Source organism: Ursus americanus, chromosome 26, assembly GCF_024610735.1.
Source record: "Ursus americanus isolate L20-20 chromosome 26, mUrsAme1.1.p, whole genome shotgun sequence".
NCBI lineage: Eukaryota > Metazoa > Chordata > Mammalia > Carnivora > Ursidae > Ursus > Ursus americanus.
In genome coordinates, this window is record NC_142152.1 from 32,331,349 (window position 1) to 32,359,141 (window position 27,793).

Below are 27,793 nucleotides of genomic sequence, written 5' to 3' on the forward strand. Positions count from 1 at the left end.
TAATTGGAGTCCGACAGGACATTCTCTTCAAGAACGTGGCAGAAGATGTATTTGAAGAGATAATGGCCAAGAAGTTTCCATATATAATGGAAGACGAAGTATCCTGGAATTTTGGTTTTTATTTGTAGTAGGGGGGAAAAGCTGTTGATATAAGTTTGTGTATCAGCCAAAAAAAGCAGGTCCAATTGAATCTTGGATGGTCCAATGTATTTAATTCTATTTGTGAATATGAGAGGGATAGTAAAAGCAAAAGAAAGAAGAAAAAAAGGAAGGGAAGGAAAAAGGGGGAAAAAGAAATAAACAAGCTTCATCCCACAAACAGTCTAATGCAGATAGCAGTAGGGAAAGCTTGATAAAGAAATGGACTCAAGGGACAACTGGGTGGCTCAGTCGGTTGAGCATCTGCCTTTGGCTCAGGTCATGATCCCAGAGTCAAGTCTCAAGCCCCGAATTGGATCGAGTCCCACATCAGGCTCTCTGCTCAGCAGGGAGTCTGCTCCTCTCTCTCCCTTTGCCCCTCCCCTTGCTCATGCCCTCTCACTCTCTTTCTCAAATAAATAAATACAATCTTAAAAAAAAAAAGAAAGAAAGAAATGGACTCAAGCACTATTGCTGCAATGTTTGGCCTTAGAAACATCATTTAAAAGAGAGGTGAACTTCCTTAAATTGAAGAAGATGACCAAACCTGGCTTCTACTTTACAATGACTGTTACTTTGATAGTACATGTGATATATTTCTAGATCCTTGGTCAATTTTTTTCTATAAATTCAAAATTTATTGAAATTGTTCTTCCTAAAGTCACATACTATAGCAAACTTAACTGTTTTGCTCTTCTTTGTAGTTTTTTTTTTCAAGGATCAGTAAACCCTAAAATAGGGAGTATATCTGGATTTCAGTTTATGTTTTCATGTAAATTAATCTGCATTTTCTGTGAAGTTACAATAATGTTCTTTTTGATTCACATTTCTGAGTATTTTACCAATTTAGTAATCTAAGAAATTTAGATTAAGCACTTAATATTTTATTATGTTCAACTGTTTTATGTTAAATTGCCTTAAGCCACTTTTCAATCCATGGGGCCAAGCTGATTTAAATTTGTTTAGTATGAAAGGTCACTTTGTGAGCAGCTAATTCTGCAGTTCTAAACAGATTCCTCAAAAAGTACAAGAAAAAGTAATCTAACCAATGGTTTGTTTTTATTAATCCTAAATTATACTTCTGCAAATGAAGTGTGAACACCAAATAGTGTGATTGGCGAAACACATCGTTCAGAATTTGTGCAACAGAGATAAGTGTTGCAAAAATGCATATCTATTTTAAAAATGCTTCCATTGTTTAGAGCATTTCTAGAACTCTTCTTTGACAATTATCTTTAGAGCCCACAGCATACTTTATTTTTTTAATTTAAATTCAATTAGCCAACATATAGTACATCATTAGTTTCAGATGTAGCATTCAGTGATTCATTAGTCGCGTATAACACCAAGTGCTCATCACATCACGCATCCTCCTTAATGTCCATCACCCACTTACCCCAACGTCCCACCCACCTCCCCTTCTGCAACCCTCAGTTTGTTTCTCAGTCAAGAGTCTCTCATGGTTTGTCTCCTTCTCTGATTTCTTCCCATTCAGTTTTCCCTCCCTTCCCCTATGATCCTTTGCACTATTTCTTATATTTCACATATGAGTGAAGCCATATAATTGTCTTTCTCTGATTGACTTATTTCACTTAGCATAATCCTCTCCAGTTCCATCCATGTCACTGTAGTGGTAGGTATTCATCCTTTCCGATGGCTGAGTAATATTCCATTGTATATATGAACCACATCTTCTTTATCCATTCATCTGTTGAAGGACATCTCAGCTCCTTCCACAGTTTGGCTATTGTGGACATTGCTGCTATGAACATTGGGTGCAGGTGCCCCTTCTTTTCATTACACCTGCAGCACACTTTAAAAGAGATTGTGTCTGGTGGCAAATCTTTGATTTGATTAATAACCCAATGGAATGTGGGTTTGATTAATTATCCAATGGAGTTTGGGTTAAGCCTAGTGATGTGTAAGATGGGAATTAATATTTAATATAACCTATTACATGTTAGATGCTTGACTTGGTGTGGCCAATGAATCTGGAAAACCTCATTTTGGGTCAAAAACAAAGTGTAACTATAGAATATGGACCAATGTCATGGATGATTTTCCCACTGGAGGCAACACAGCATGGTAGGAAGGTATTTAGTGAGGTTGACAGGTTTGAATCATCATCGTCCTGACACTCTCCACCCACCCTCATCACTTGGCCTGAGTCAAGTCACTTAGACTCTGAGACTAGTTTCCTCATTTGTAAAAAGAAGTGGACTAAAACTATCTCAATAAATTTTCAAGAATAAAATCTTTAAAAATACAAAATACTTAGTATAATTAGACCCCATTTCCTCTTCTGAAGGTCACAACTGTGAGGAGGGAATACTCATTAGGATGAAGGTGGCCCAGTATTTTTTTCATTGGATTTTATTGTTTTATGGTTGCATTTTCCTATTTTCTCATCAGATATTAATTCCAAGGTTACTTGTTACTTTTCTACTTGGGGCAAAGATCTGCTCGCCATTTTGGTGTTTCGTGGCTAAGAGACCATGTGCATGTGTGAGTTACCTAGTTGTGGGATGGGATGATAGAGGGAGTTGTGAAAGATGAAGCTGAAGATATAAGTTGAAACCAGATTATAGAGGGCTTTGAATGACATATTAAAGGTTGAGACATTATCGGATAGAAAAGGTGGCTACTAAGAGCTTTGGAGCAGAGAAAAAATAAATTTGTCTGTGCTTTGGGAAGATAATTGACATGCTAGACAAAATTTCCTGACAGCGGGGTCTGTTTCTTACTTATCAGCACATCCTTTACTCTTCTTTATACCAATGAAAAGAAAAACGAATGGCTGGATGGGAGGATGGGAGTGGGAATCAGAACACAGCAGGGAGACCATGATGGGCTGGAAGAAAATGTCACAGAGTTACTGCAGACACAGTGACTGGCTGAATGTCAGAGCGGAGGAAGATGGGGGAGACTTGAAAAGAACCCTGAGGCAGCTGGCTTGGATGAAAGCTCAGGGTGGGTCGCCGGGTGGTTGCCATTAACAGAAATAGAAAACACAGAGTGCGAAACCAATTTTGAAAATTAGAGGAAACAATGAGTCTGATTTTAGTTCAGTGAGTTTGGAATTGAGGTGGAAATGTCCAACAGGCAAATGAAAACACGGGTCTGTGTTGAGCAGAGGTCAAGACTAATGATAAAGATTTCTTTGTGGAGTCATATCCATAAAGGTGTTAGCTGAAGTCTTGGGAGCAGATGAAATGATCCTTGGAGAATACTGATCAAGACTGGCCAATTACAGGAGCATGGAGAATACTAACAATACAACATGATGGCTGTAGGAGAGCAATCAGGAAAAGAGTAGGAAAAAATGGGCACAGAGATACCACGAGAGGGCAATGTCATGGAGCCTAAAGAGAGAAGGGCCCAGGAGAAGAGACAAGTGCAATGAGGTCTTAGAGGTGCTGATGGGTTTGCCTGTAGGAGATCACTGGTGAGCTCTTTGAGAGCTGTTGCCACAGGGGAAGACTGGAGCTGATTATAGTGATAGATCAAGTAGAGGCTGGGATGTTGGAGACAGAAGTGCTTCCTCTTCCATCTTCAACTATCTCTTCTTAGTCTTTTTAGAAGACTCTTTTCTCTGCTGCCCCAGTAAATGTTGATGTTACCTAGGACTCTGTCCTTGGCTCTATGCTTATAACAGTTAGGGTTCTCTTGGTTTCAAATAACAGAAAGCAACTCCAGCTGGCTAGAGCAGAAAGATTTATTGGAAGGATACAGGGTTACCTCATAGGACCCAAAGGGTTATGACTGGGCTTTGCACACAAGCTTTAATCAGAAAGCAAGCAGCATAGGGTTTCTCCAGCTTCTTTCTTGTTCTCCTCTATTTCATTTTCTGCTCTCATTGCAAACCAGCTGCCTCGGTTTTCTAGGCCATGTGGTGGAAAACATGTCTGCCATTTGCTCCTGAGTCATAACCACCCACTCAGCCACTCAGAAGAGCGCACTGCTATGTCTCACTCACTCATGTTCTTGATGTCTTCCAAGGGAAGGGACAGAGTTGATCAACTTGCATAGATGCCCACCCTTGGGCAATTCAACTGAGGGCAGACCAACAAAGTCCCCCTATACAGACAGCATCATGTGGCTTGGGGATGAGGGTAGGGACTGGGACCTGGAAGTGAGAAGCTGAAGGGAAAACTTACAAGATGAGGGTTTGGATTGGGCCTAGGGGAAGTGATAAGGAGGGGAAGGTGACACGAGCAGCTTCTCACCTCCCCTTTGTTTTGGTCTTTGCTCTGAGAGCCTGGACCCTCCTAAGCAGCAAATCCTAGGCTCTCCATCCTAGACTAAGTGCAATTTCTTCTAAGAAAATGGAATGGCTGCCTGGCTTTTATGAATTTGCACTCCCTGTGGCCAGCCCTTAGTATGCTTGGGAGTGTCCAGTGGCCATGTCTATACCCTTTAGATGAACCAGAGCTGACTGATCCAGAGGCCAACCAGACCCTCTTTCTGGGGTCTTTGGACTTGGAATGGGACAGATCACGGGCCAACTCCTTTTTGGAACCATGTGAGGCTGATGGTGATTATGGCAGAGAGGCGGGGTCTGGAGGTACTTGCACTTGAAACTTGCACACAGCTGCACCACTGTCCTATGTCAGACTCCATAAGCTAGCCCAGTATTTTCTAGTAAGTTCCCTTTACATCTAAGCTTGTTTGGGTAGATTTCTGTCATTGAGACCAAAAAAAGCCTGGACTAATCCAGGGTCAAGGGAGTTGCCCGATAGCTATTCCCAGCCTGGCCTCTTGCCGCCCACGTCAACTGGAGAAAGTGAATCCTCTCTTTCTCTTGTCATGTTTCCCGGGAGAAATAAGGTCCAAATAGTGACTGCAATTCCAGGTTTTGGCATTCTGGCAATTTCTGAAATACCGGCACTTTGTTGGTGGCTTACTCTGATTTTGATATTTAAGAAATCTAAAATCAGTATCACTTATATATCGAGATGAAGACCAATGACTCAACTATTTAAGTTCTGATGAAAACACTTCCTGAACTAAAACTCTACTCAAAGTCAGAAAGGGCCTTCCACCAGCTGGAACAATCTGTACTAAAACACACATGATACTCAAGGACACCTGGAATCCACTTTGGTTTTGAAATAATATTTCATTTGTACTTCTCAATGATTTTCAATGTTTTCTTCATTTTTGATAATGTTTAGTTTGCTAATCTTTGAATAAAGTTTTTAAACAATCTTTTTATTTTGGAATCATTTTAGATTTGCAGAAAAATTGTGAAGAGAGTACTTATTATGAACTAAAGTACATTCTTTATTAGTGTTTACCTAATGTCCTTTTTTTCTATTCCAAGAACATCAAATTATATTGTTTTGTCTCCTGAGGTTCCGTTGACTTGTAACAGTTTTAAGACCTTATTTTTAAGTTTATCTGCCAATAATTTGTGTTTGAATGATGGTTGTTTAATGTTTCTATTTTACAAATGTATATTTGTACTTGATCTTTAAATGTCTACTACTTTTAAAATTTGAATTAGATGTTTTCCTCATCTTAATGTTACGATTTCTGAACACTTAGAGATAAAATATCGGCAATGATACCAGCATTTATTTAAAATAAGTGCTGGAGGTCCAGTGTCACAGTTTTCGATCTGGTACGGCACTTACCAGATCCCACAGGTGGGAGGGCAAGACATGGAGAACGTGAACGCACACGGCTCAGGCTCTTGGTGCAGGTGGGGCCACCCACAACAAGGAAGCGTGCAGCAGAGGACAGCTGGGTAGCCACACGAACCCCGGGCCCAAGCCAACCGAAAGGGCCCTGCAAATAAATCTTTTGCCCCCAGTATCCTTCCTTACTGAACTCTGTTCTTCCTCTGTCTACGGCTCGAGAAGACTTACTTGTGTCAGTCCAATCTGGTTTTTTTTAATCGTGTACAGCAAATGCCCTAGGGCCATTTTACAATGATGATTTTGACACTGGGTACTTTATCTTCGAGAAATCTTAAGTCCTTGTTTTTCCAATGCTTTTTTGCTCATTGCTTGAAACATCGTTAAGCACTCAGTATATACAGGTGCTATTATTCGTTCAAATAAAGTTGAATGCAAGAAGGAAACTGGCACCGTTGGCAGGAAAAGGTGACTTCTCTCCAGACATTAGGAACTAATGAGAACAAAGGAGGGAGCAGGTGGGGTGGTGAGGACTAGTGAGTGGAGCACCCCAGCCTGCAGTGTGGGTGGGTGTGGTGGGTTGAGAGTGAAGAGGAGGGGTGGGAGCCGGCCTCAGTGGCAGAGCCAGCAGCAACCTGGCTCAGGGCTGCTAGCCCCATGGAAGACGACCTATAATGACCACCTCTAGGATTCTGCCATGCAAGTCATATCAGCATCTGAAACCCACAATGGAGCGTTTAGTCACAAGTATGCAGCATAATTACATCACTAGCGGAGCAGAGTTTGACATTTAAATATACATTACGATCTACTTGTCTCCCCAGAAGTTGCCAAAAGCAGTTCACAGTAGTTAGGCTTCATTTTGTCCATAGTTCATGGCATATTCAAAGTCTTTAAAGCTGACAAGACCATCTGAGTCTTGATCTACTTCCCTGGAAAATGAAACAAAAAGTTATTTAGTTATTTACAGGTTATTTTTGTCACACTTGTGCATCAAGAGCACTCCACAATCTTTATTTCTTCGCATGTCTATGAGTGAGAAGCATCCACTTGAAGGCAAATTTGATGCTTATTTTTTTCTCACACTGATAATGCCTATGGTGGGAAGGAAAGGAAAAGGTATTTATTAAAACCGACAGAAATAATATATTCAATACATTTAAAGGAATGAAGCCAAATGCACGGGTGTTGTTTTTTTTTTTTTTAAAGCAGAAGTGATGGTTTTTCTCATCATCCCGCACATTCCTTCTGTGATATCTCAACAAATCTATATATGCATTGCACAACAGAAATGTGGAATAAACCAACGAGAGATAAGAAAAATGTTTTAGGAAGAAATAGCAATGATGGGAACAATGACTGACATGTGCACTGCACTGCCTTGACATTCCTCAACTCATCGAATCTCGGCATGATGCTGGGATGGGTCCACTTTACAGAAAGAGACACTGAGCTGAAAACAGTCCAATTTCACAAGATCACACTGCTGGTAAGTAGCAGACTTGGAACGCAAATCAAGACCATGACATTCCCAATCCAAGGCTCTCTAAGTACTCCACTGCACGTTGCCTCCCTACTTAAATAGAATAGTCCAAGGAGAAGTGGTTGTACTGCAATTACACGTGGCTAACTCTAGCTCCAGGAGTCTTCACTGGCCTTGGAAGTTCTGTTAAATCCTCACAAACACCCGATGAGCTTTTCTGACTCCTAGGAAGAGTGGTGAAGATGGGAGCCTCTGGCTGGTTGGCTGAGGCTGTGGGTGGCCTCAGTCGGGTTGGCCCCGTGTATCCCTAGAACCGCTGAGACAGGAGCATTGCTCCCTTGACGGGAACAGAGAAATAGCACCCCCTCCACATGGGTAAGACAATACATGTCAGAAGGACAAAAATCACAGCATTAGAAACACATTTCAACCATGACCAGGAAAAGTAACGTTTATTTAAGAAGTATGTTTGAAAGGATAACTGATGAGTAGTGGTCACAATTCCTCTTTGGGGGGCATTCCAAAACAATGCATTACATTCCTTATGTGGAGCTCTTGTGGTTGATGCAAATTACATTTTGTTGAAACAACGAATGGTATCAACCATGACATAGGGCTTTTTAAAAGCAAAGACTGGCCCAAGTAACAGAGCCACTAATCACTGTAATAGTTTTAAAGCAAGCTTTTAAAATATTGAATTCTAAAATAAACTTTCTGAATATTTCATGCCAAAGTCTCTGAAGTCTATAATGGTTCTGGATAGTGATGATAATTTTTCATTCTTTTGAAGTAGAGAAAATCCCTACTTCTCTGCCCCAGGGCAAAACCATGTTGCAGTGTGTTAGTATAAAATGACTGCAGACTGCAGAGGCCATTATTCTTGCTACTTCTTTTGGTAAAATATACATGATGATTTCATGCTATACAGGACCAAAAGCAGAATGTCAGATCTCTTCTAAGGGATTAGAAATAATCAGTATCACATGTTACTGACTACAGAATATAAACCTTCCCTTTTATTAAATTAGATAATTGAAGATTCTTAATATTGCCTAAGTATTTTTCCCAAGGAATTGGATTAGATAAGAGGCCTTTTTTCTTTCCACTCTGAACTGGTCTGGTTGAACTATAAATCCCAGAGGGTGGGTTAAGAGGATAACCTAGAAAAGTAATGTTTTGAATAAACTGCTTCTGATAATATTTTCTCAGTGTGTTTGTTCACTTAGGTGCTGAATGTTTGTGGAAAAGGGCATCCTTTTTCTCAGTAAATAACCTTCATTGTAATTGCATTCACTTATTTTTCTTGCTGTCTTTGCCAAAACTTCCCATCATAAAGTGGGCACAATATAACCAAGAATTATTAAAATGGAGACGTTTATTCCTAAGGTTTGTGGTGGCATTTTATTCACATAATGAATGGAGGAACATTGTGTTTATATTTGGAGAGAGATGTGGTAAAATACCTTCTATATTCTGACTTTTCCTCCTCGTGTGTGTGTGTGTGTGTGTGTGTGTGTGTGTGTGTGTGTGTTTGAGAGAGAGAGCAGGTCTGGTTGTCTCAAGGAGGGTCAAGAGGAAATTCACATTTCAGAGCTATAATTTTAAAAGGTGAAATATATTGTTTTTCTTTGCAGGCGGAATTATCCTGAAGAAGGAAGGTTTCACGGCCCCCGCACGTGAATCGCAGTGTGGCCGGGGGCCAGAAGTGGTGTGCGCTGAGAGGAAGACACGTCACTAGGTACCCAGTTTCATGGTTCCTGTTTGCCGCATTCCGCCTCAGCAGGAGTTTGCTCTGGTTCCGAAAGGAGAGGGTGCTATTTTGGTGTCACCAGCACACACTGAGCGCTAAAATACTCCACCACCTCTCACCCCACCTAGAAATGAAGTCGAGGAGGGTGAGAACTTTCTCTTGTTTCTGGCTGTGTCCCCACCTCTCAGCCCACAGCAGATGAAAAATGTTTGCAGAGCGCCTGAATTTGTGGGATCCACGAATCTGGAGAACCAGCTGCCAACATTATGGAATATCTACCACTTCCCAGGAAGTGTTGGAGGTCAAAGAAACAGAGTATATCATCTCTGCTTTTACCGAGTCTGGAAACCAGCCGGAGGAATAATAAGCGCCGCAGAAGGCCCCTAGGAACCATCACCCAGGGACCACAAGGAATAGTCAGTTATGGTCTCCACCAATCGCAATTTGCAAACACAGACTAGGTACAAGAGAGCCCAAGTGAGAGATGAGCTCTGGCAAATGAGGCTGCCGAGCAGAACACAGATGGAAGGAACCACGCGAGTGTCGGGCTGAACAACACAGAGATAAATACAGAGCAGGAAACTGGAAACTGAGGCAGACGCTAGACACATCTGAGTCTAACCCGCCCTGTAGCCGAAGCCCAAGCACTCCGACCCAGCTGAGCAGCAGCTCTCCCGCCAGACACGTGCATGGAGACACAGACAAGTATATAGGCTTCTATATCAGAACTGGCTTTTCAAAGGAGTTAACAAAGCTCATAGAGATGTATGAGAGGAAAATAAGTGCTGTTAACAGTAACCACTTTCTAGAAATGTAGGTCCAGTTAAATCGAAGGCTTCCGGGTTTGTTTTTGAGATGCAAAAGGAAGATGTGGGACTGATCTGTGGAGCTGAGACTCAGCAGAGCCGAGCTGCTCTGTGAAACTCAGCACGAACAACTTAGGACCCTCAGGTGGAAGGGGATGACAAGACAGATAAGAGACAGAAGAGGAAGAAGGGGCCATGGAGAAGCAGGAGGCGGAGATGCTCCATGAAGGGAAATGGCCCCTGAGAAAGTCTGCAGGGGTGTGGTGATCAGAAGTCCTTGAGCTCACTGCTATGTTTACCTTGTGCTTCAAAGGTGTCTGTATCACTCGTTATAACCTCCCGTATCTTCACCCAGGGGTGCAACAGGCACATGCTCTACTGGGGATGGTGTGTGTGTGCGCGCGCGTGTGTGTGTGTGTGTGCGCGCGTGTGTGTGTGTGCGTGTGTGTGTGTGTGTGTTGGGGGGGGGTTCTGTGTTGACTCCGAAGCTGGAGACTGAGTGAGGAGAGGAATTGCACCTGAGCAGGTGCACGAGCCAGCAAGAACAGTGGGGAATGGTTCGATGATCCATCAGCCGAATTAATGCAGAGAAATGAGAACTCAAGAGTCACGGGCCTTCCAGAAATTGTGAAAAAGCTTCGGAAGTGCTTTAAAATCCTGTAGGACATGGAATAGGGCTTCCAGGCAACACTGCTTGAACTGTGATGTACAGGAACACCCAGGCCGACACTGGGACACATTGAGAATTTCAGTCAAGACCAGACTGTGTCCACTCAGCTAGGTTCTGACAGTTTTCTGTTAAAATATAAACATTTTCTGACTCACCCTGTAAGTGGTTATAATTACTTTCATCAGCATGAGCTTTAGCATTTGTCTGTTACACCCTGACTTGTTAAGCAAGGTTCTGTTCTCTCCTTTTTGTGATGCTGTGTGGACTCCAACAGCCCAGACTAGATGGGCTGTGACCCAGAGGCTAAGTGGGCCCCACCCTGAAGGAGCCAGGGTTTCACACGGAGAATCTTTTACTAAGGGAGGCCAGAGTGTTGCTTTAATACCTTCTGAAGAGAAACACAGGGGGTTTTCTAATTTTAAAAATACATAAATAGTGACTGTTTTTCACAAGTAGTAAGTGTTTCTTGTATGAAAATATTTACATAATAACTATTTCTTGACATCTTTAGAAAGTAGCTATTTCTTGGAAAACAGTTTTGGTAAAATAATTCAAGAGAGCCGCATGGCCAGGTCTCCCAAGCCAGATTCAGATTGGAGTACGTGCTTTTGCCCAAGTTACTTAAAAAAAAAAAATTAAATAAATAATTTTTTAAAAATTAAAAATGAGGGAAAGAAACAAAGAGGGAATAGTTTAATTTCATTACATTGAAACCATGGAATATTCTCTATCAAAAAGATATTGAGACTATATGTTTTTAAGTGGAAACAAGAACACAAACTAGTATGTATTATAATTACACCCTTATAAACGTCTAATTCATTTGGCCAGAACTTGAAACAGTAAGCAGAAACTTCTCTTTTGGGTTACTTGTTTTAAAGTATTTTTTAATAATATTGATATTTTTCAACTAAAGGAATATTTTCTTTCAGTCCAAATTTTCTAAAAGGACAGCCTTATTTGACAACGTGTAAACCCTCACCAGCTAGAGCAGGGTTTGGGTAAATAATCCTTACTGTGGGGGGGCTGTCCCAGGCACTGCAGCATCCCTGGGCTCCACCGTCACGATGTCCGTGGTAACCCCCCTCTTCGCTCCCCAGCTATGACAGCCCAAAATGTCCCTGGATATTGCCAATTGTCCCTTGAGGGACAAAATCGTCCCTAGTTCAAAAGTACTAAGCTAGAGGAACCACAGTTGGAGGCAGTTCTTTGGAACATTCCAGCTAAATCTACACCTACTAAAATAATTTCTTTAAGGACTTTTTTTTTTTTAAACAGGTAATTTTGGGGACAGCTGAGGCACACATGTTTCTAGGATGGATTATGCAGATAATTGCCCCAGTGCTCTGCCTTGCTGACACTAAGGTTCTGAATTGAGCCCAGAGAAGACCGCACTCGGGAGGCAAACTCTTGGCGTGATAACAGAGCTAGTGACAGGCATATCTGTGTTCCCAGCAAATACACTGACAGACAGCAATTATTTTGAGTCACTGTGATAGTCACACAGGGTTTTGAAAGTTGACGCTGTATTTGATTCACCTGAAACATGAATGAGAAATTTAATGTGGAGGCAAAGATTTAAATTAGAAAAGTTTTCTTAGTGGAATTTTTGGGGTGGGGAAAAAAAGAGAGAGAATCTCTTTCTCTTTGATTCTTTATGGAATAATTTAAACTAAAGTCAAAACTGCCATCACATTAGGGACAAAGCTGTCATCCTGACTGAACAGTGAGAATAGAAATTACCCTCCAAGCAAGGAGCCCCTGCTGGGGATGAGAGGACCCGCCAATTGAAGATGTGATGATGACAGCTTCTCCTGCAAGCAGCCTTCTCTTCTGAGGAGCCCGCTGGTTCTTTCCACCGGCGTGCTTGCCTCTTTGTTGATGAGAGTCCTGCAGGGCTCCATGGCAATCCAGTTGGTAATGTGTTTATTAATTTTACCTTTTTAAAGACACATGTTAAGAAAAGCCATTTGGACACGCAGGAAAGATAAAAGAGATGTGTGGATGGTTTCTGGTCTTTTCTAGGTTCCCGTGTGACTTTGGCTGTTTAGTGTGCGGTGGACTCCCTGCGCGCCCACCTCGTGTTCTCACCCCCAACTTTTAGCCCGGTCATGGCTGGAGTACCGCCCTCGGTGCACCCCACACCAAGGATCTCTGTCTTCCTGGGACTGCTAACACCTGGGTGTGGCCCTTGCACAGATGCCGCCTGCAAGTGTGAAAAAATAAGGCGTTGACACCCCGCGGGGCAACTCTTGCCCAGTGAGGGAGCAGACGTCAGTGGATATCGGCTCTCTCCTGTCCCTCAGGCAGGTAGGCAGACAACTCCGAAGTCGTACTCTCGGCTCCCTGGGGGTTCTGGTGGGAATGAGCTCTAGTCGCTTCCAGAAGTAACAAACTTGGTTCACAGATCCTTGTACTGGGTTGCCCTCACTCTCTGTTCTGCTCTTGCTCACGGACAAACCACCTGCATGTGATCCCTCACCGAGAGCCCTGCTCTCAGGAAGAACCCAGGCTGAGACATAGTGGAAAGTTTATTCTGAGAGATGAAGTTCTCCTAGGGCATTTAAATTGCCACCAGCAATAACATGTCAGTCAGATTCTCATTCAGGTAAGGGGCATCTCACTACTTGAAATAGATCAGAGTGTTCCTCTGGAAACATTTTTAGAGCAAATGAAATATTGCCTTTAAGAAGAGCTCTGAAGTTTGAAGCTCCAGACAACTGAAATGCCAGGGGTTACCAGAAAATGATAGGAGCAGTCTTCTCTAATACACGTGTCTTATTTAATAATATTTAGTCTGTCAGCAATTGTTCCTTTAGTATGAGGACAATATGTTCCTAAGTATAAGAGAGCACTTTGGCCTTGTGTATACAGAGGTACAGCCATGGACTGGCCATGAGCAGGTAGTAGAACTGGGCATGTTGGATGAACTGTGAAGGATAAAAGGCTGGCCAGGGGCACCTGGGTGGCTCAGCTGTTAAGCGTCTGCCTTCGGCTCAGGTCATGATCCCAGGCTCCTGGGATCGAGCCCCGCATCGGGCTCCCTGCTCGGCAGGAAGCCTGCTTCTCCCTGTCACACTCCCCTTGCTTGTGTTCCCTCTCTCGCGGTCTCTCTCTGTCAAATAAATAAATAAATAAATAAATAAATAAAATCTTCAAAAAAAAAAAAAGGCTGGCCAGACCAGGTCAGGAACGAAGAATGACACAAGCCAGGCAAAACTGTGGCCTCACTAAGGCCAGGCTCAGCTTTCTAAATAAAAGACACAGTGGATATTGTTGGGTCCTTCCCCAGCAGCCACCCCACACCCTCTGTGCTACTCAGCAGCTGTGTGATTTCGGTTGGTGGCTTGCCACCCCAAGCTCCAGGAGTGGGAGCTAACTAGCCGAAGCCAAGCACTATAATCCTGCCCTCGTCACCCCAGTGATGGGGTTCAAGGATTGATTGGCCAATTGGTACGGGGCATTTCTTCCTTGGCCACTGCTGAGTGGTAAAGAGTTGGTTCAACCATAATGAAGCCTAGGAATTTTGTCTGTGAGTTAAGGAGAAGCCCTTTCATTGGACAGCTGGGATGCAGAGGTGAAGCTTGGTGTTACAATAGTCCTTTTCGTACCACAAGGGTGCAGTCTCCACAGTTCTGTGAGCCAATGGTGCATTGATCCAAAAATTTCCTGTACGTGCTCGTAAATGTCAATTATCAGCCTGAGAACGGGGCGATCCACAGTGAGAGAAAGAGTTAGAAGAATAGCAGAGTGAACTGGAGCCTAATCAAACCAGGCCTGAAGCATGCCTGAGGTCAAAATTCTTAGTCACCTGACCCAATAAAGTCCCTGGGTTGTTCAAGGTGGTCTGAAATGGATTCCTGATACTTTCAGATTAAAGCATCCTGACATACCAGGTACCCCATCTGAAATCTTTTCTAAACCTTGCAGTATCTGGAACTTGGTAGACATAGAATAGACACTCATAAAGACAGTATTTTTGAAATGATTATTCCATTTTGAAATGAACCCTAAAGTAATTCAGATTTTCTTGTTAGGTGCTATCTCAAAATTTGGGATTATTCGCCATAGTTCTGCATGCTAAAGAAGTTACTTTTCTTGCTGCATCCAACAAAAATCTCTATTTGCAGTGCCTTAACTGTGATTATGTGCTGAAAGAGGCTATTGATGGGACCAATATGGTTTTTTCCTTACAGAGCGACAGGATAGATTCTCCAGTCCAAGACAAAAAAGAAAAATGGATGTGAAATGCAGTCACAGCTGGCAAAAGTGATTAACTATAAATAATGACTCACTTTTTCCTATTTACTAGGTTTTAAAAATGAGGAGTCTTATTTAAAGCTAGAAATATTTTAAAAGGAGGAAAGAATGTAATTTCAGTATGCTTGATTATTGACTACTTGTGGGCATGTGGATAAATGCAATCAACATACAGCCCGATGTCTCACTTCCGGCAAATAGTGTCATATTCCTTCTCCAGCAAGTGTTTTAGCTGAGCTGCTAATAAATAGTGACATGATCTTTTTTTCTCAGTTTGAATCTCTGGAAGAGAAATTGTAATGTAAGAAAACAGCACAGATCGGGCAGCTTTAAGGATAAAGAACAAAAGCCAAAGTGAACATCTTTGAACTAATTACAAAAAAATCTGGTTCCTATGCTTTTGGGTCACTAGACCTTCCCTTCTTTCCCCACAGCAGTTCTGTGTGCCAGGTTTGCTCTGAATGTGGCAGGGGGGAGGCAGCGTGGTCCAGCAGAAATGGCACAGGAGGAAGTTTTCGTCTCAGCCAGGCTGTGTGACCTTGGGCAAGTGTCGTAGCTGCTCTGAAGCCCAAGCTCTTCACTTGTCAAGAATGGTTGGGCTATGACTTGCCAAGATTTGATATGGCTCTAAATTTTGATGAATCTAAGCTGGATCTTAATATACAACTTAGTGTCTTTGTGCATAGAGCATTTAAAAATACAACCGAACTCGTTAGCTATTTTTGCCTTCAAAAAGTACTTTGAATCTTTAACCCTGCAGACAGTTGTAAAGAACCATACACATATATAAATGTAAATGGGGAAAAAAATGATCCTGCCTTCAACAGTGTGAAATATGAATGGAGATAAAGCCATTTCTATTTCAAATATATAATCACTTCAGCTGAGATATCTAGTATCATCTTGAACTTGATTATGAGATAAAAGAAATAGGACAGAGATGGCAATCATTTAATCTCTTAAGAACAGCTATTCTGAAGAGCTTTTCACTCTCTGCTCAATAGATTCTCGCAGGTTATGATCTGGCTAGAAAGAAAGCATAATGATGAGGAAAATTATGTTTTCAATAACACACGCTTTTACAGTACAAGTCCTTCCACAAAGGAGGCAATAAAATGAACTCTGACCACTTTAACAGATGGTGTAATGGCTCAGTGCACAGATGTGGCCTCTCTGAAAGCAACAAGTTCATATCCTTGACTGGAGGTTTAGGAATGAGCTGAACTTTCAAGTGTAATGTGGGAAAGATTACATACTCCCAGACAAGAAAGCTGAGTATTAGTGGACTCAGAGGCTTGGAGAGATGGTCCAAAAGAAAAGGCTTAATGAACTTCATTTTGCTAATGCAATAAACAGACTTGAAGTTGAAATATGAACCATAAACATTCAAGCCGTTTATAAATCCCTGCTAATAACATTGTGAGCCACTGTGTGTTAGGAAGCTTGCTTTTTAAAAGCATACTTTCTCGGAGTCAGAAGATACCAATTGTCAAATAATGCTTATCTTCTCTAATAGTCTTGTGTTTTCAAGTAGAACATACATTTAATAATGCATGATAGGAAGACTGGAGAGTTTTTTGTTTGCTTATTTTTTTCCTTTCTTAGGAAATTTGAAGCTAAAGTTTATCTGGAAAAGTCAATGTGCCAGAAGATTCAGAATATTTTTTTTAGAAAATAAATGTGGTATCAAAACATAATATAGAGCTTCAGTAAGTAAAAGAGTGTGATTAAGACCCAGCAATCAATGAGTGAGAACAACATGCAGAACATGTACACAGGAATTCACCAAAGGTCAAAAGAGACATTTCAAATCGGTGGATATTAAACAGGTTGGTAGGAAAAGGAGCTGGGATAATGGGTTACCCATTCTGACACGGGTGAAGTTTGATTCCGTGGCAGAGCCTGCTATATGTTCCACAAAACTTATTTCCTTCTCTTCCCAAAAACATAGCTAAACCACATTTTCCAGGCTCCCTTACAATTAGACGAGACTGGGAGTTCTGGCAATGCAATGATAATAATATAATAATAGAGAAACAAAAACTAGCCATTGCTCCATCTAATTAAAAGCACTCACATATCAAAGGAGAGTACAGGACCTGACAGTCACCCTGGGGACTGTGACATGGCCAAATCATACTGTGTTAATGGAGCCTCACCAGAAATCCAAGGGACTTGCTCTATATAGCTTAGTTACAGAAACATTGTTTTAAAATTTTATCAGGTCAGGTTTTTTTTTTTTTCCATTAAACGAGATGCAGAAATTTATAAAAATTAATATTTTTAATTGCTTACACTTTAGTTTTAAATAATCCATTTAAGAAAATAAGATTTTACATCTCAGTCCATTTCCAATTGATGTGCATCACTGAGCCAGTAGGAAATCTGGCCTTAGTTCAGAATAATTATAATAAATTACTTATGCTTTCATTTACAACGTGCTCCCACCATTTGAAACCTCTGGGTTGTGGACAATAATAAACAACATAAAAAATGAATAACGTTTCATAATGAAACAATTCCCTCATATTATCAGAAGTTCTCTATTAATAAAGCCCACCTATAATCACAAAGTCACACCAAATGGAATGACCATGAGGGCTTTTAATATGAGAATTTCAGCCGAAAGAGATAAGGAAGGTTCACCGGGCATATGACAAGTGTTTAGAAAATTATGAAATGCAGAGAATGTGAGCATGGCTAAATTAATCAAATCCTAGGCTAAGACCAAGGGACTCCAAGTGCAAGTTCAGAGGGGATATTTTAGGACTGAAACCTGGAGGTGCTTATTCATATAACAGCTAGAAAACAGGACTTGTTTTCTATCCCTGAAGTGAAAATAAAAAATAAAATTCCCAAGGTCAGTATGGGGATGGGGAAAAAAAGGGATGTACCTTCCTTAAAAGAGGTCTCACAAATCGCATGATACCTCCCAGCCCCAGTCCTCTCCCCTCCTGCCCAGCACTGAGAATTACTTTTCAGGTGGGTGACCACTGTGCTGCAAGCTGGCATGGCATTGGCCTCGATGGGTAGGTGGGTGGGGGAGGAGAGCCTTCAGATATTTCGGGCTGAGAACAGGAAGTGGCTCATCATGAAGCGTTTCAATAATGTGTAAATCACTAAGGGGCACTGGGGTGCTGGCAGGGCTCTTCCTAGCCTTGGGAAGAAACTGGCCTCTCCCATAAATGGCCACACTAATACCGATTTCAGGGATTCAAATTACTAGCCCCACTCAGCGTGACATTTTCTGCCCATTATCTAGTCTCTCCTGCCTCCAGGCAGGACCACATCACTGATTACGGAGATTTTCAGCCACTAAAAAAGATCCTGATCATCATTAAAGACATTAAGTGTTGATCTGCACTGACTAAGTGAGTTAAAAGGTTCGTGCCCTTCTAGTAACAACTCAAAGAGGCTATTTCAGGATATTTATTAAACAAATTAAGTATTTACATTATGCTCAAGCACAGAGGCACAGTCACTGAGAGCATAAGTGTAAGAAGATGAAACCAATAGAATTTCTGGTGGCAAAACTCTGCTTTTTTTCAGTTTCCTAGAAGTGGGTGCTGAGGACCCACCAAATGCTTGGGAATGAGTCTTGAATTGGGCAGGCCTCAATGGCATCCTGACGACCACCTGCACAAATCTTTAGATATTTTCCTTCTAGAATGTACAAAAAAGTGGTGATTAGGGATTGGAGAGACAATTTAGGAAATCTCCTTCAAAGCCTAATGACTAAAAATATTTCTCCTACAATCCCCCCCCAACAATTAAAAATTTTAATGCCATAATAATAATGGAACTGATCTAAAAAATATTTTCTTTAGCCTATGGTGCACACTACGGCAAAGTTTTCTAGAATACAGCCATAGTCCACGAATACTGGATCATCTGTGTCATGATCACTATCCGTTCTCCTCCTACTTGGCTATAACCCTGCAGTGGGCAGAGAACAATACATCCTGTTCACTGTGCTGTTCTTACACCTGACACAGTCCCTGGTACACACTGGCTGCAGGAAACATGTGCTGAATATATGAACATGTGAACAGGAGAGTTTGGAGATGGGAGAAAAGAAGTATCACTCACCACCATTCATGATCTTGCTATGATCATTTTGGCACTTTTCCTTCTGACTAGCGTAAGAGCATTTGGTATCCTGCTCTTTTAAACATAATATAAACATTTCCCCCCACTGCCATAGTCTTTTTCATTTTTAATGGCTATATATCATTTTATCAAATGGATTTATAATGATTTACTTATTTGTTGAATTTTCAAAAAACCTTTTGCTTTTATAAATGTGTCAATGAATGAACACATTCAATGAAAATGCTTTTTCTTAGAAATAGGTTACTGAGTTCATTTAGTCATTCAAGGGACACACATTAAGAGCCCATTGTGGACCAGGTACATCAGGTCCTGAAGATGTGCGGAAAAAAGAAACAGTTCCTTTTAGTCCAGCCAGAGAGAATGAAGTAATTCTGAGTGAAGTAAAATCACCAGTGTACTAAGTGCTCTGAAGGAAAGAGAGAAGGTGCTCCGAGATGGTGGGACAGAGAACTGAGTGGGGAGGACTGGGCATCGACCCTGAGGATGCAGAACGGGGCTGGGATGTGAGGGATGAGAGGTAGTTGGGAGGTGCAGAAAGGCTTTCCAGGCAGAGGGAACAGCATGTGAGAGGGCCTCGTGGCAAGAGAGAACAAGGTACGTTCAAGGAATGGAAAGAGCCACCATGGAGTGGGAAGGACAGGGTGGCTGGGTGATGGACATTGGGGAGGGTATGTGCTGTGGCGAGTGCTGTGTATTGTGTAAGACTGATGAATCACAGACCTGTACCCCTGAAACAAAAAATACATTATATGTTAATAATAAAAAAAAGAAAAAAAAGAAGAGGAGGAAAGAGTCACCATGGCCGGAGCACAGAATGAGGATGAGCATGGAGCCTAATGAAGCTGGAGGGCGAGTGGGAGAAGACTATTCTGGAGCTGGCAGGCCATGAAGGGGTTTTGGTCATAATCCAAGGAGCATGAGAAGCCCTGACGTGCTTCAAGGAGGGGGCTAACGTGCTTAGACAGAAATTTTGGAAGTTCATCCTTGCTGTAGTAGGCAGAATAATGCCCCCTCCAGAAAGATATCCACATTCTAATCCCCAGAACGTGTGGTGATGTCACACAAGAAAGGAAGAGCAGGGCTGCTGATGAAGATTTCTGACCTTAAAATGGGCAGATTATCCCAGATTATCCAGGTGGGTCCTATGTAATCTCCAGAGTCCTTAAAAGTGGAAGGAGGGAAACAGAAGACTCAGTAATACTGAGTCAGTGAGAGCTTGGAAGATACTAAGCTACTGGCTAATGGAGGAAGGGGCCATGAGCCAAGGAATGAGGGCAGCCTCCTGAAGCTCCAGAAGGGTGAGGAAAATAGATTTGCCCCTAGAGCCTCCAGAAGTAATGCAGCCCTGCTGACACCTTGATTTTTGGCCAGCAAGAGCCGCTTTGGATTTCCAGCCTCCAGAACCAAAAGGCAATACGTGTGTGTTAAGACACTAAATCAGCAGTACATTGTGACAGCGGCCATGGGCAATTAACACAAGGGGGAAGGCGATGAGTTTGGTTTCAGATATTTAGACCTTCCATGTCCTTGACACGAAGAATATGAATGTTTGGAAGTATCTGCCTATTTAGCCACTCACCTAACAAGCTGTATGATTTTTAAATAAATTAATACACTGTTCATGGCCTCACTTTTATCACGTATGAAAAGAAAATATATTTAAGGTTGGTTCCACTTCTAAATCTCGGAGGTTATAAGCTTGGAAAGAAACAAATATGCTTGTCACTTAAGATTCCTGTCAGTACTTGGCAATCACTGGGGAAAAGTGGTATTAAAAAGAGGGGGTCTAAACTGAAGGGGGAAAAGATTCCACTTTTTAAAAAGTACCCGAAATATAAAATAATCTGGAAATACCTTAATAAGAAATGTGTTGCATTTGTATAAAGAAAAATACAAAATTCCACTGAGACTTACAAAAGGATATTTGAAAATGTGGAGGGGCATGCCATATGTGTATTCCTGGTTGGAAAGACTAAATGTTGTAAAGATGCCAAATTCTTCCCAATTAATTTATAGGTTGAATGCAATTTTCATCAAAACCCCAAAGGGAGGTTTTTGGAACTCCACGAAAATGAGTCTACCATTCATCTGGAAAATAAACAGGCACGAAGAGTGTAGAACAATTTGAAAACGAGAAATACTAAGTCTGAGAACATATTATAAGAATTGGGGGGAAAAAAGGTGTGTCTTTAGTATAAGAAGACCAGGCAATAGAACAGCTCACAGCCTGGAGAGGTCTGTGTATGTGTGTAAAAAAAACCCCCTCAGTATAGAATATGATAATGAAGGCACCGTATATAAATAGGGACTATTTAACAAATAATACTGGAAAAACTCGCTATTTGGAAACAAAAATGTTTAGGTCATCACTCCACGATACGTATTCTAAAGTGATTTCTAAATACATGAAAGTGGCAGATAGTCTGAAAATTCAAACCACAGATTCAAACCAACCACGAAAATGGAAGTGAATATTAATCTGGTCTCAAGATGAGGAAAACTTTCTTAGTATAAAAGTAATTGGAAGAAATTGTGAAGGAAAAGATCACAGATTTAAATATATGAAAACTTAAAATTTCTATACTTCAAAAAATCACAAAAGTAAAAGAAAACTGGAAAAATAGTTGTAATAAAAATGGAAACAGGTCAATGTTCTCACTAAAGAAGAAAAAATGGGCAAATGACATGAATAGATAATTCACAAAAGAAGGAATAGAAAAAATGGATAAACGTGTAAAATGTTCAATATTACAATCAGTGAAAAAAAACCCCAAAAACAAAAAATGAGATACTATTGTCACCTGTAAGACAAGCAAAGATGTGAAAAGTAAATAACATTTGGTCATTGCTGAGCACATGGTGAGAGGGGCATATGCCACTGGAGGGGCTGTCATTTGTTAATTAGGCAATGTGGTAAGAAGAACCAAGAGTTGTAAAAATGACAAAATAAGTTCATACTCCCTAATATGGTATTCCCCACATCCAGGACCTCTCCTAAGGAAATAACACAAGTGCAGACAAATACGGTCATTGTAGACATCTTTAAAAAGTGAAAATAGCAAAATGATCGAAAAGCAAAGATGTAAAACAAACTCTCACTTGTTTGAACAACAAAACCCCGGAGAGCAACAGGAAAGAATAAACACCAAAATATTAACAATGATTATCTGCGTCTTGGTAGGAATGAGGTCGGTTTTCATTCTCTCTTTCTCACCTCTCCCTATTTCCCAAAAAGCCTATGAGCCGCATGTGTTACTTTAGTAAGTGTATCTCCCCCAATGCCCAGGCCCACACACCCACGCACACGCGTGTGCACAGAGCAAAATGCTCGAGCCTGCAGCCCACGCGCCACCGCCTCTTCTCTATTCTGCCAGCTTCCCGTCGCATGCGATCAATAGCTAAGGGAAAATTCACGTTTGATAAACTCATCTCGAGAGTGATGGCCAACAAAGGAAAAAACACTTAGCACTTCGAGGGCTTACATAACATGAGTTTATAAGAAAGGAATGAAAGGCAGGACGGTCGGGACGGCACCGTGGAAGGAGCGAGCGTGTTCGCATCTGCAGCGGGGAATGTGGCTCCAGGGCGCTGCCGGCCGCGCACATTCCTCCGCGGCCCTGTTCTTTCTGTGACTGCATGGTCTGGCTATTCGGCTCACTTGACACTCTTTAATAATAAATATATCCCCGTATGGAAGTTTTACTGAACACAGCTCCCAGGGGGAAGAGAAAACAAAACAAAACCCTTTTCTTAGTTAGAATCAAACTGCAGGGATAAAACAACTCGACGTCCTGCTTGGTGTTACAAATCTCTAGGGCTCAGGCCGAACAAACACCCTGAGATGGGAACTTCCCTTCGCGGTGGCTTCTCTGCGCCACCCCCGCAGCCCCCCTGACGTGAGCTGTCTGGAGGGCTTCGGGCCTGCCACCCTCGAGGCTCACAAACTCTGGAACACGGGAAGAGAGGCCACTCTCGCTTGCCCACCATGCTCCCAAATTCCCACCCTCTGCCCTGAGAAGCTGCCTATAGTCATTTTTTCCCCTTTAATGGACTTGAGAAATGCCCCAACCTACTTTTTTCATTTTACTGATGAGAAGACGAAGGCTCAGAAGCATAAAGCAACTTTCCTAAAGTTACATAGCCAGCTGGCACCAAAACCAGGACAGAAAACCAGGTCTATTCTGGGCTTTGGGAGATTATGAGGGCCTTTGTCAAAATTCCACATAGGTCCTACTTTACATGGAAAGAAAAGCCAAGTTGCAGAATACCACCGGCTCAAAGCTATGCACACACAGCATGTGGTACTAGGAACAAGACCTCAGGACTGCTCCTTTCCAACTCATTCTAGGTTTCTGTGGGGATATGGGATGAACTCGGGGATCAGGATCACTGTGGCTGTGCCGTCAGTCCACAGCTTTTCATAGCCATGCAGAATTCTGTGTAGGCCGTGGACCTGGAATGCCCTAATCACGACCTCCCAGCCAGATCTGCTCCCCAGATCTCTGCAGAACAGTAGCACAGCGATCATTCCAATAATTTGGGGGTGGGAAAAGAGAACAGAGAAACGCTTCAAAATATTAGTGCTTAAAAATTAGGCAATAAGTGTACATTTGAAAATTTTCCATTAAAGTTCTTAATTAGGTTTTTCTCCCACAGATGCTGGGCTGTGCTTAAGAAAAGAGCCCTTAGCAAAACTTGAGTTTAGTAAAAGCACTGGTATCAAAATTAGAGGAATTTTATTACGAAATCCTTTTTAATTCATACTACATGGATAGCTGTAAACTTGAGTTTTGAGCAATGGCGAGGAAATAAACTATGAGAGGAGAGTGAGTACCCCTGGACTATCCTGAAGATTGGAGTTTTGACTGATTTGATAGAGCACCTAACTGAAAAAATAAAAATCAATGAGAATGAAGAGGAAAGTCGAATGAGCAGACTGGAGACGCTGCTGAGACAAGGGGAGAACATGAAGACTATAGAAGCCTTAGCAACAAGATAAATGAGTGCTCAAGTCTCTGCGAAAAGAAAATTCTGCAAAATTCAGAGCAAATGATGAAAAATTTGTGAACCAAAAAAGAAATGTGTTCTTTTTATAATATAGTTAATTCACCCTTGCATACTTTGCTGGCATTCATAATTATAGTTGACCCTTGAAACAACATGGGTTTGAACTACGAGGGTCTATTTATATGAAGTTTTGTTTTGTTTTTTTAGGAGTTGACAGCAAAAGCCACAAGGCATATATTTATGATTGCTCACCCCAGTTTCCGTGGAACCCAACTGAAGGTGACTGGTACAGAGTTCTCCCTTGCTGCCCTCTGAGTATCTGGGGAGGCCCATGAAGGCCATCAGCAGCCCACCGGGGGCCCCAAGACTGAGCAGGGTTGCAGGTTGGCCCATGTGCCCACAGGGTGGTTGGATCCAGCACCCAGGGCTGGCAGGCAAGAGGCTGGGTTGAACCAGAGGAAAGGTCCCAAGAGTGGGAACAGTGCTGTGTAGGAAGCCCCAGGCCCCAGGCATCTCCACCCCCGGAGTCCTGTGTGCTGGCCTTCCCAGTTACATTTGAGTAGCTGTGGGCCTTGGGCCCCTCCAGGGAGGCACAGACCCCTCCCTGTGGGGGCCCCTCTGCCCAAGCGCCTCCTGGAGGCTGGGTACTCAAGTGTGGACACAGCTGCTGATGGCCCCAAGCCCATGGCACACCTCCAAGCAGATGAGGCAGCTGTACTGCTGCCTCTGCTGAGTCAAGGTCACCAGGCTGCAGAACATTACTGTCCCCCCAGGCCAGGCCCACTGTTGTCTCTGCCCCTGGCCAGCCTGGCCTGACTGGACACAGATTTTCTCCAATAAATACAGATACAGTATTGTAAATGTATTTTCTCTTCCTTCTGATTTTCTTAACATTTTCTTTTCTCTAGCTTACTTAATTGTAAGGATACAGTATATAATACATATACAAATTATGTGTTAATTGTTTATGTTAGGGGTTAGGCTTCTGGTCAACACTATGCTATTGTTAAGTTTTAGGGAGTCAAAAGTTATACCCAGATTTTCAGCTGCAAGGGAGTTGGTGCCCCTAACCCCCATGTTGTTAGGGGGTCAACTGTATTTGTATATTAGAAGGCTTAAATGGTGATTTTATAAAATATAATGTACATTCTTGATTTTTAATTTCTGAAAACTAAGCAAAACAAAGACTTTAAAATAAAAAGCCATTATTGTTCTTAATGGAGAAATAGGTATTAGTGGTATGTTTCCCAAAAGCAAAGTCAAAACAAAGATACTCTATCTCAGGTTATTTAATAAACTATTAGAGGGACTTGTCATACTGATAAGGCAGGAAAAACAAGTAAGAAGAATTAGTAAGAAAGGAACATCACTGGGACACCTGGGTGGCTCAGCTGGTTAAGTATCTGACTTGATTTCGGCTCACATCACGATCCTTGGGTCTTGGGATCAAGCCCCGTGTCAAGCCCTGCATCAGGCTCCACACTGAGCCTGGAGCCGGACTGGGATTCTCTCTCTCCCTCTCCCTCTACTTCTCCCCCCTCTAAAAAAAAAAACAAAAAAAGAAAGGAACATCACTAATTGCTGAAGTCATAATTATATAAACTCAGGAAACTGAAAGAAATCTAAGAATTTCAGAAACAAAATAATTCAAGAATATTTATCATATAAAACCTATTCCAAAATAACTTTAGCATTCCTTTTTAGCAATAACAGCTATTAAATTTTTGTTTCAATAATCTATTTCCTGGGGCACCTGTGTGGCTCAGTCTGTTAAGCCGCTGGCTCTTGATTTCGGCTCAGGTCATGATCTCGGGGTTTTGGGACTGAGCCCCCACACTGGGCTCTAAGCTCAGTGGGGAGTCTACTTGAGGATTCTTTCTCTCTCTCCTCTTCCACTTCCCCTGCTCATGTGAGCACACACTCTCTCTCTCAAATAAATACATCTTTAAAAACAAAAATGATTTCCCTTATAACAAGGACAAACATATCTGTACTTAACACATATTTATTGAGTACTTACTTGGTAACTAACCTAAGGTGGGATATATCAGTCCAATATAAATAAAACTACAAATATCTTATAGAAGAAAAAAATAAGTAAAAACATTGTAAAAATGGCAATATTTCAAGTTAATTTACATATTTAATTTATTTTTTCGAATAACGGGAGGATAATTTGTTACATACAAAATTCTGAAAATCATATCAGAGATTAATTTTGACAATAAGGAGGGGACTTGCCTTAGGAAATATCAAATTATGTCGTAAGGCAACTCACATTAAAAGTACATTGCTGACTTCAGAAATCCAGGGAACCAAGTACAGAATTTCAAAATAGGACATAGTTATATGAGAATTTAATATAGGATAATCTGAGTGTAGCAGAATGAAGAGCTGTTCAGATTATTCTTTAATAATATTTAAAAATAGAAACTTAGACCCTTACTTTACACCAAATAAAATTATAAAACCATAATAAAATTATAGTGAAGAAAAATTTAACATACAATTTCCCAAATTTAGAGAAAAACAGAATAATATATTTATCCCAAGTGGCTGCTTAGATTTACTACTTAAAAAACAAAAGAGAAATTACACATAAGTGGGGGTGGGGTGGGGATAAAACTAAGGTAAAAGGTAAATATTAGTATGAAAATATTTTGTGATAAGTATTATATATAAATTTTGACATCTAAATGATATAAAAAGCTCCTACAATTCTGTAAGAATGAGTTGAAATTCCCAATGATACATGGCCAAAAGTACAAAAGAATAAAAAATTTAAATATATCAGATTTAAGTAACTAACTGTTCAACTTGCCACATGAGTGGAATGAAATAAAACTGTAATGTAACACTTTGCACTCACCAAAATAGCAAACACAAAGACAAGTGATAAAGTCCAGAGTTGGCAAGCCCCCAGGGAACATATTACTATTGCTAAGTACAGTGTTTCAAACCCCGAAGGCAGTCCAACAAGAGGTAACTAAAACCATGCACACACAAAAGATGATATTCTTTGACCCTTTAATCCTATTTCTGAAAATGTATCCAAAGAAAACACACTTTAAAAACTTCTGCTCTTCAAAAGATATTGTTAAGAGAGTGAAAAGACAAGCTACCAGACTAGAAGAAAATCTTTGCAAAGCATGTACCTGATAAAGTAATATATAAAGAATTCTCAAAATGCAATAACGAGAAAGCAAACAACACAATAATAAATGGGCAAAAGACTTGAAAAGACATTTCACTAAAGAAGATATATGGATGGAAAATAAGCACATGAAATTTTCAAAATCATTAGGCATTAGGAAAATATGACTGGAAACCACAATGAGATAAAACACTGCAAACCTACAAAAATGGCTAAATTTACAAAGATCAATTGTGGATGAAGATGTAGAGCACCTGGAAGTCTCATTCACTGCTGGAGGAAATGAAAACACTTTGGAAAAGTTTGGCAGTTGCTTAAAAAATTCAACATACAAGTGGATTAAAGACCTAAATGTGAGACCTGAAACCATAAAACTCCTAGATGAAAACAGGCAGTAATTTCTTTGACATCACATAAAAACATTTTTCTAGATATGTCTTCTCAAAACAAAAGCAAAAATAAACTAGTGGGACTACACCAAAATAAAAAGCTTTTTGCACAGTGAAGGAAACCATCAAATCAACAAATGAAAAGGCAACCTACCAAACAGGAGAAAATATCTGCAAATGATATATCCAACAAGGGGTTAATATCCAAACTATATGAAGAACTTATATAACTCAACAACCAAAAAACAAATAACACAAGTAAAAAGTGGGCTGAGGACCTGAATAGACATTTTTTCAACAAAGACATACAGATGGCCACAGACACATGAAAAGATGCTCAACATCACTAATCAGAAAAGTGCGAATCAAAATCACAACGAGGTA

At 41.1% G+C, this 27,793-nt stretch overlaps 1 protein-coding gene across 3 annotated transcripts in view; it reads right to left on the reverse strand.

Annotated features, from left to right (window-relative positions):
* Positions 1–1,387: 1,387 nt before the first annotated feature.
* EFCAB11 (EF-hand calcium binding domain 11) overlaps positions 1,388–27,793 on the reverse strand; it is a 143,449-nt gene continuing 117,043 nt past the window's right edge. For 2 of the 3 annotated variants that reach the window (XM_087856178.1, XM_045807649.2), the window contains one exon: positions 1,388–6,709. In XM_087856178.1, the coding sequence (XP_087712304.1) occupies positions 6,628–6,709 (82 nt within the window). In that variant the 3' untranslated portion in view covers positions 1,388–6,627. The remainder of the gene's footprint in view (positions 6,710–27,793) is intronic. The other variant, XM_087856177.1, reaches the window with a different exon arrangement.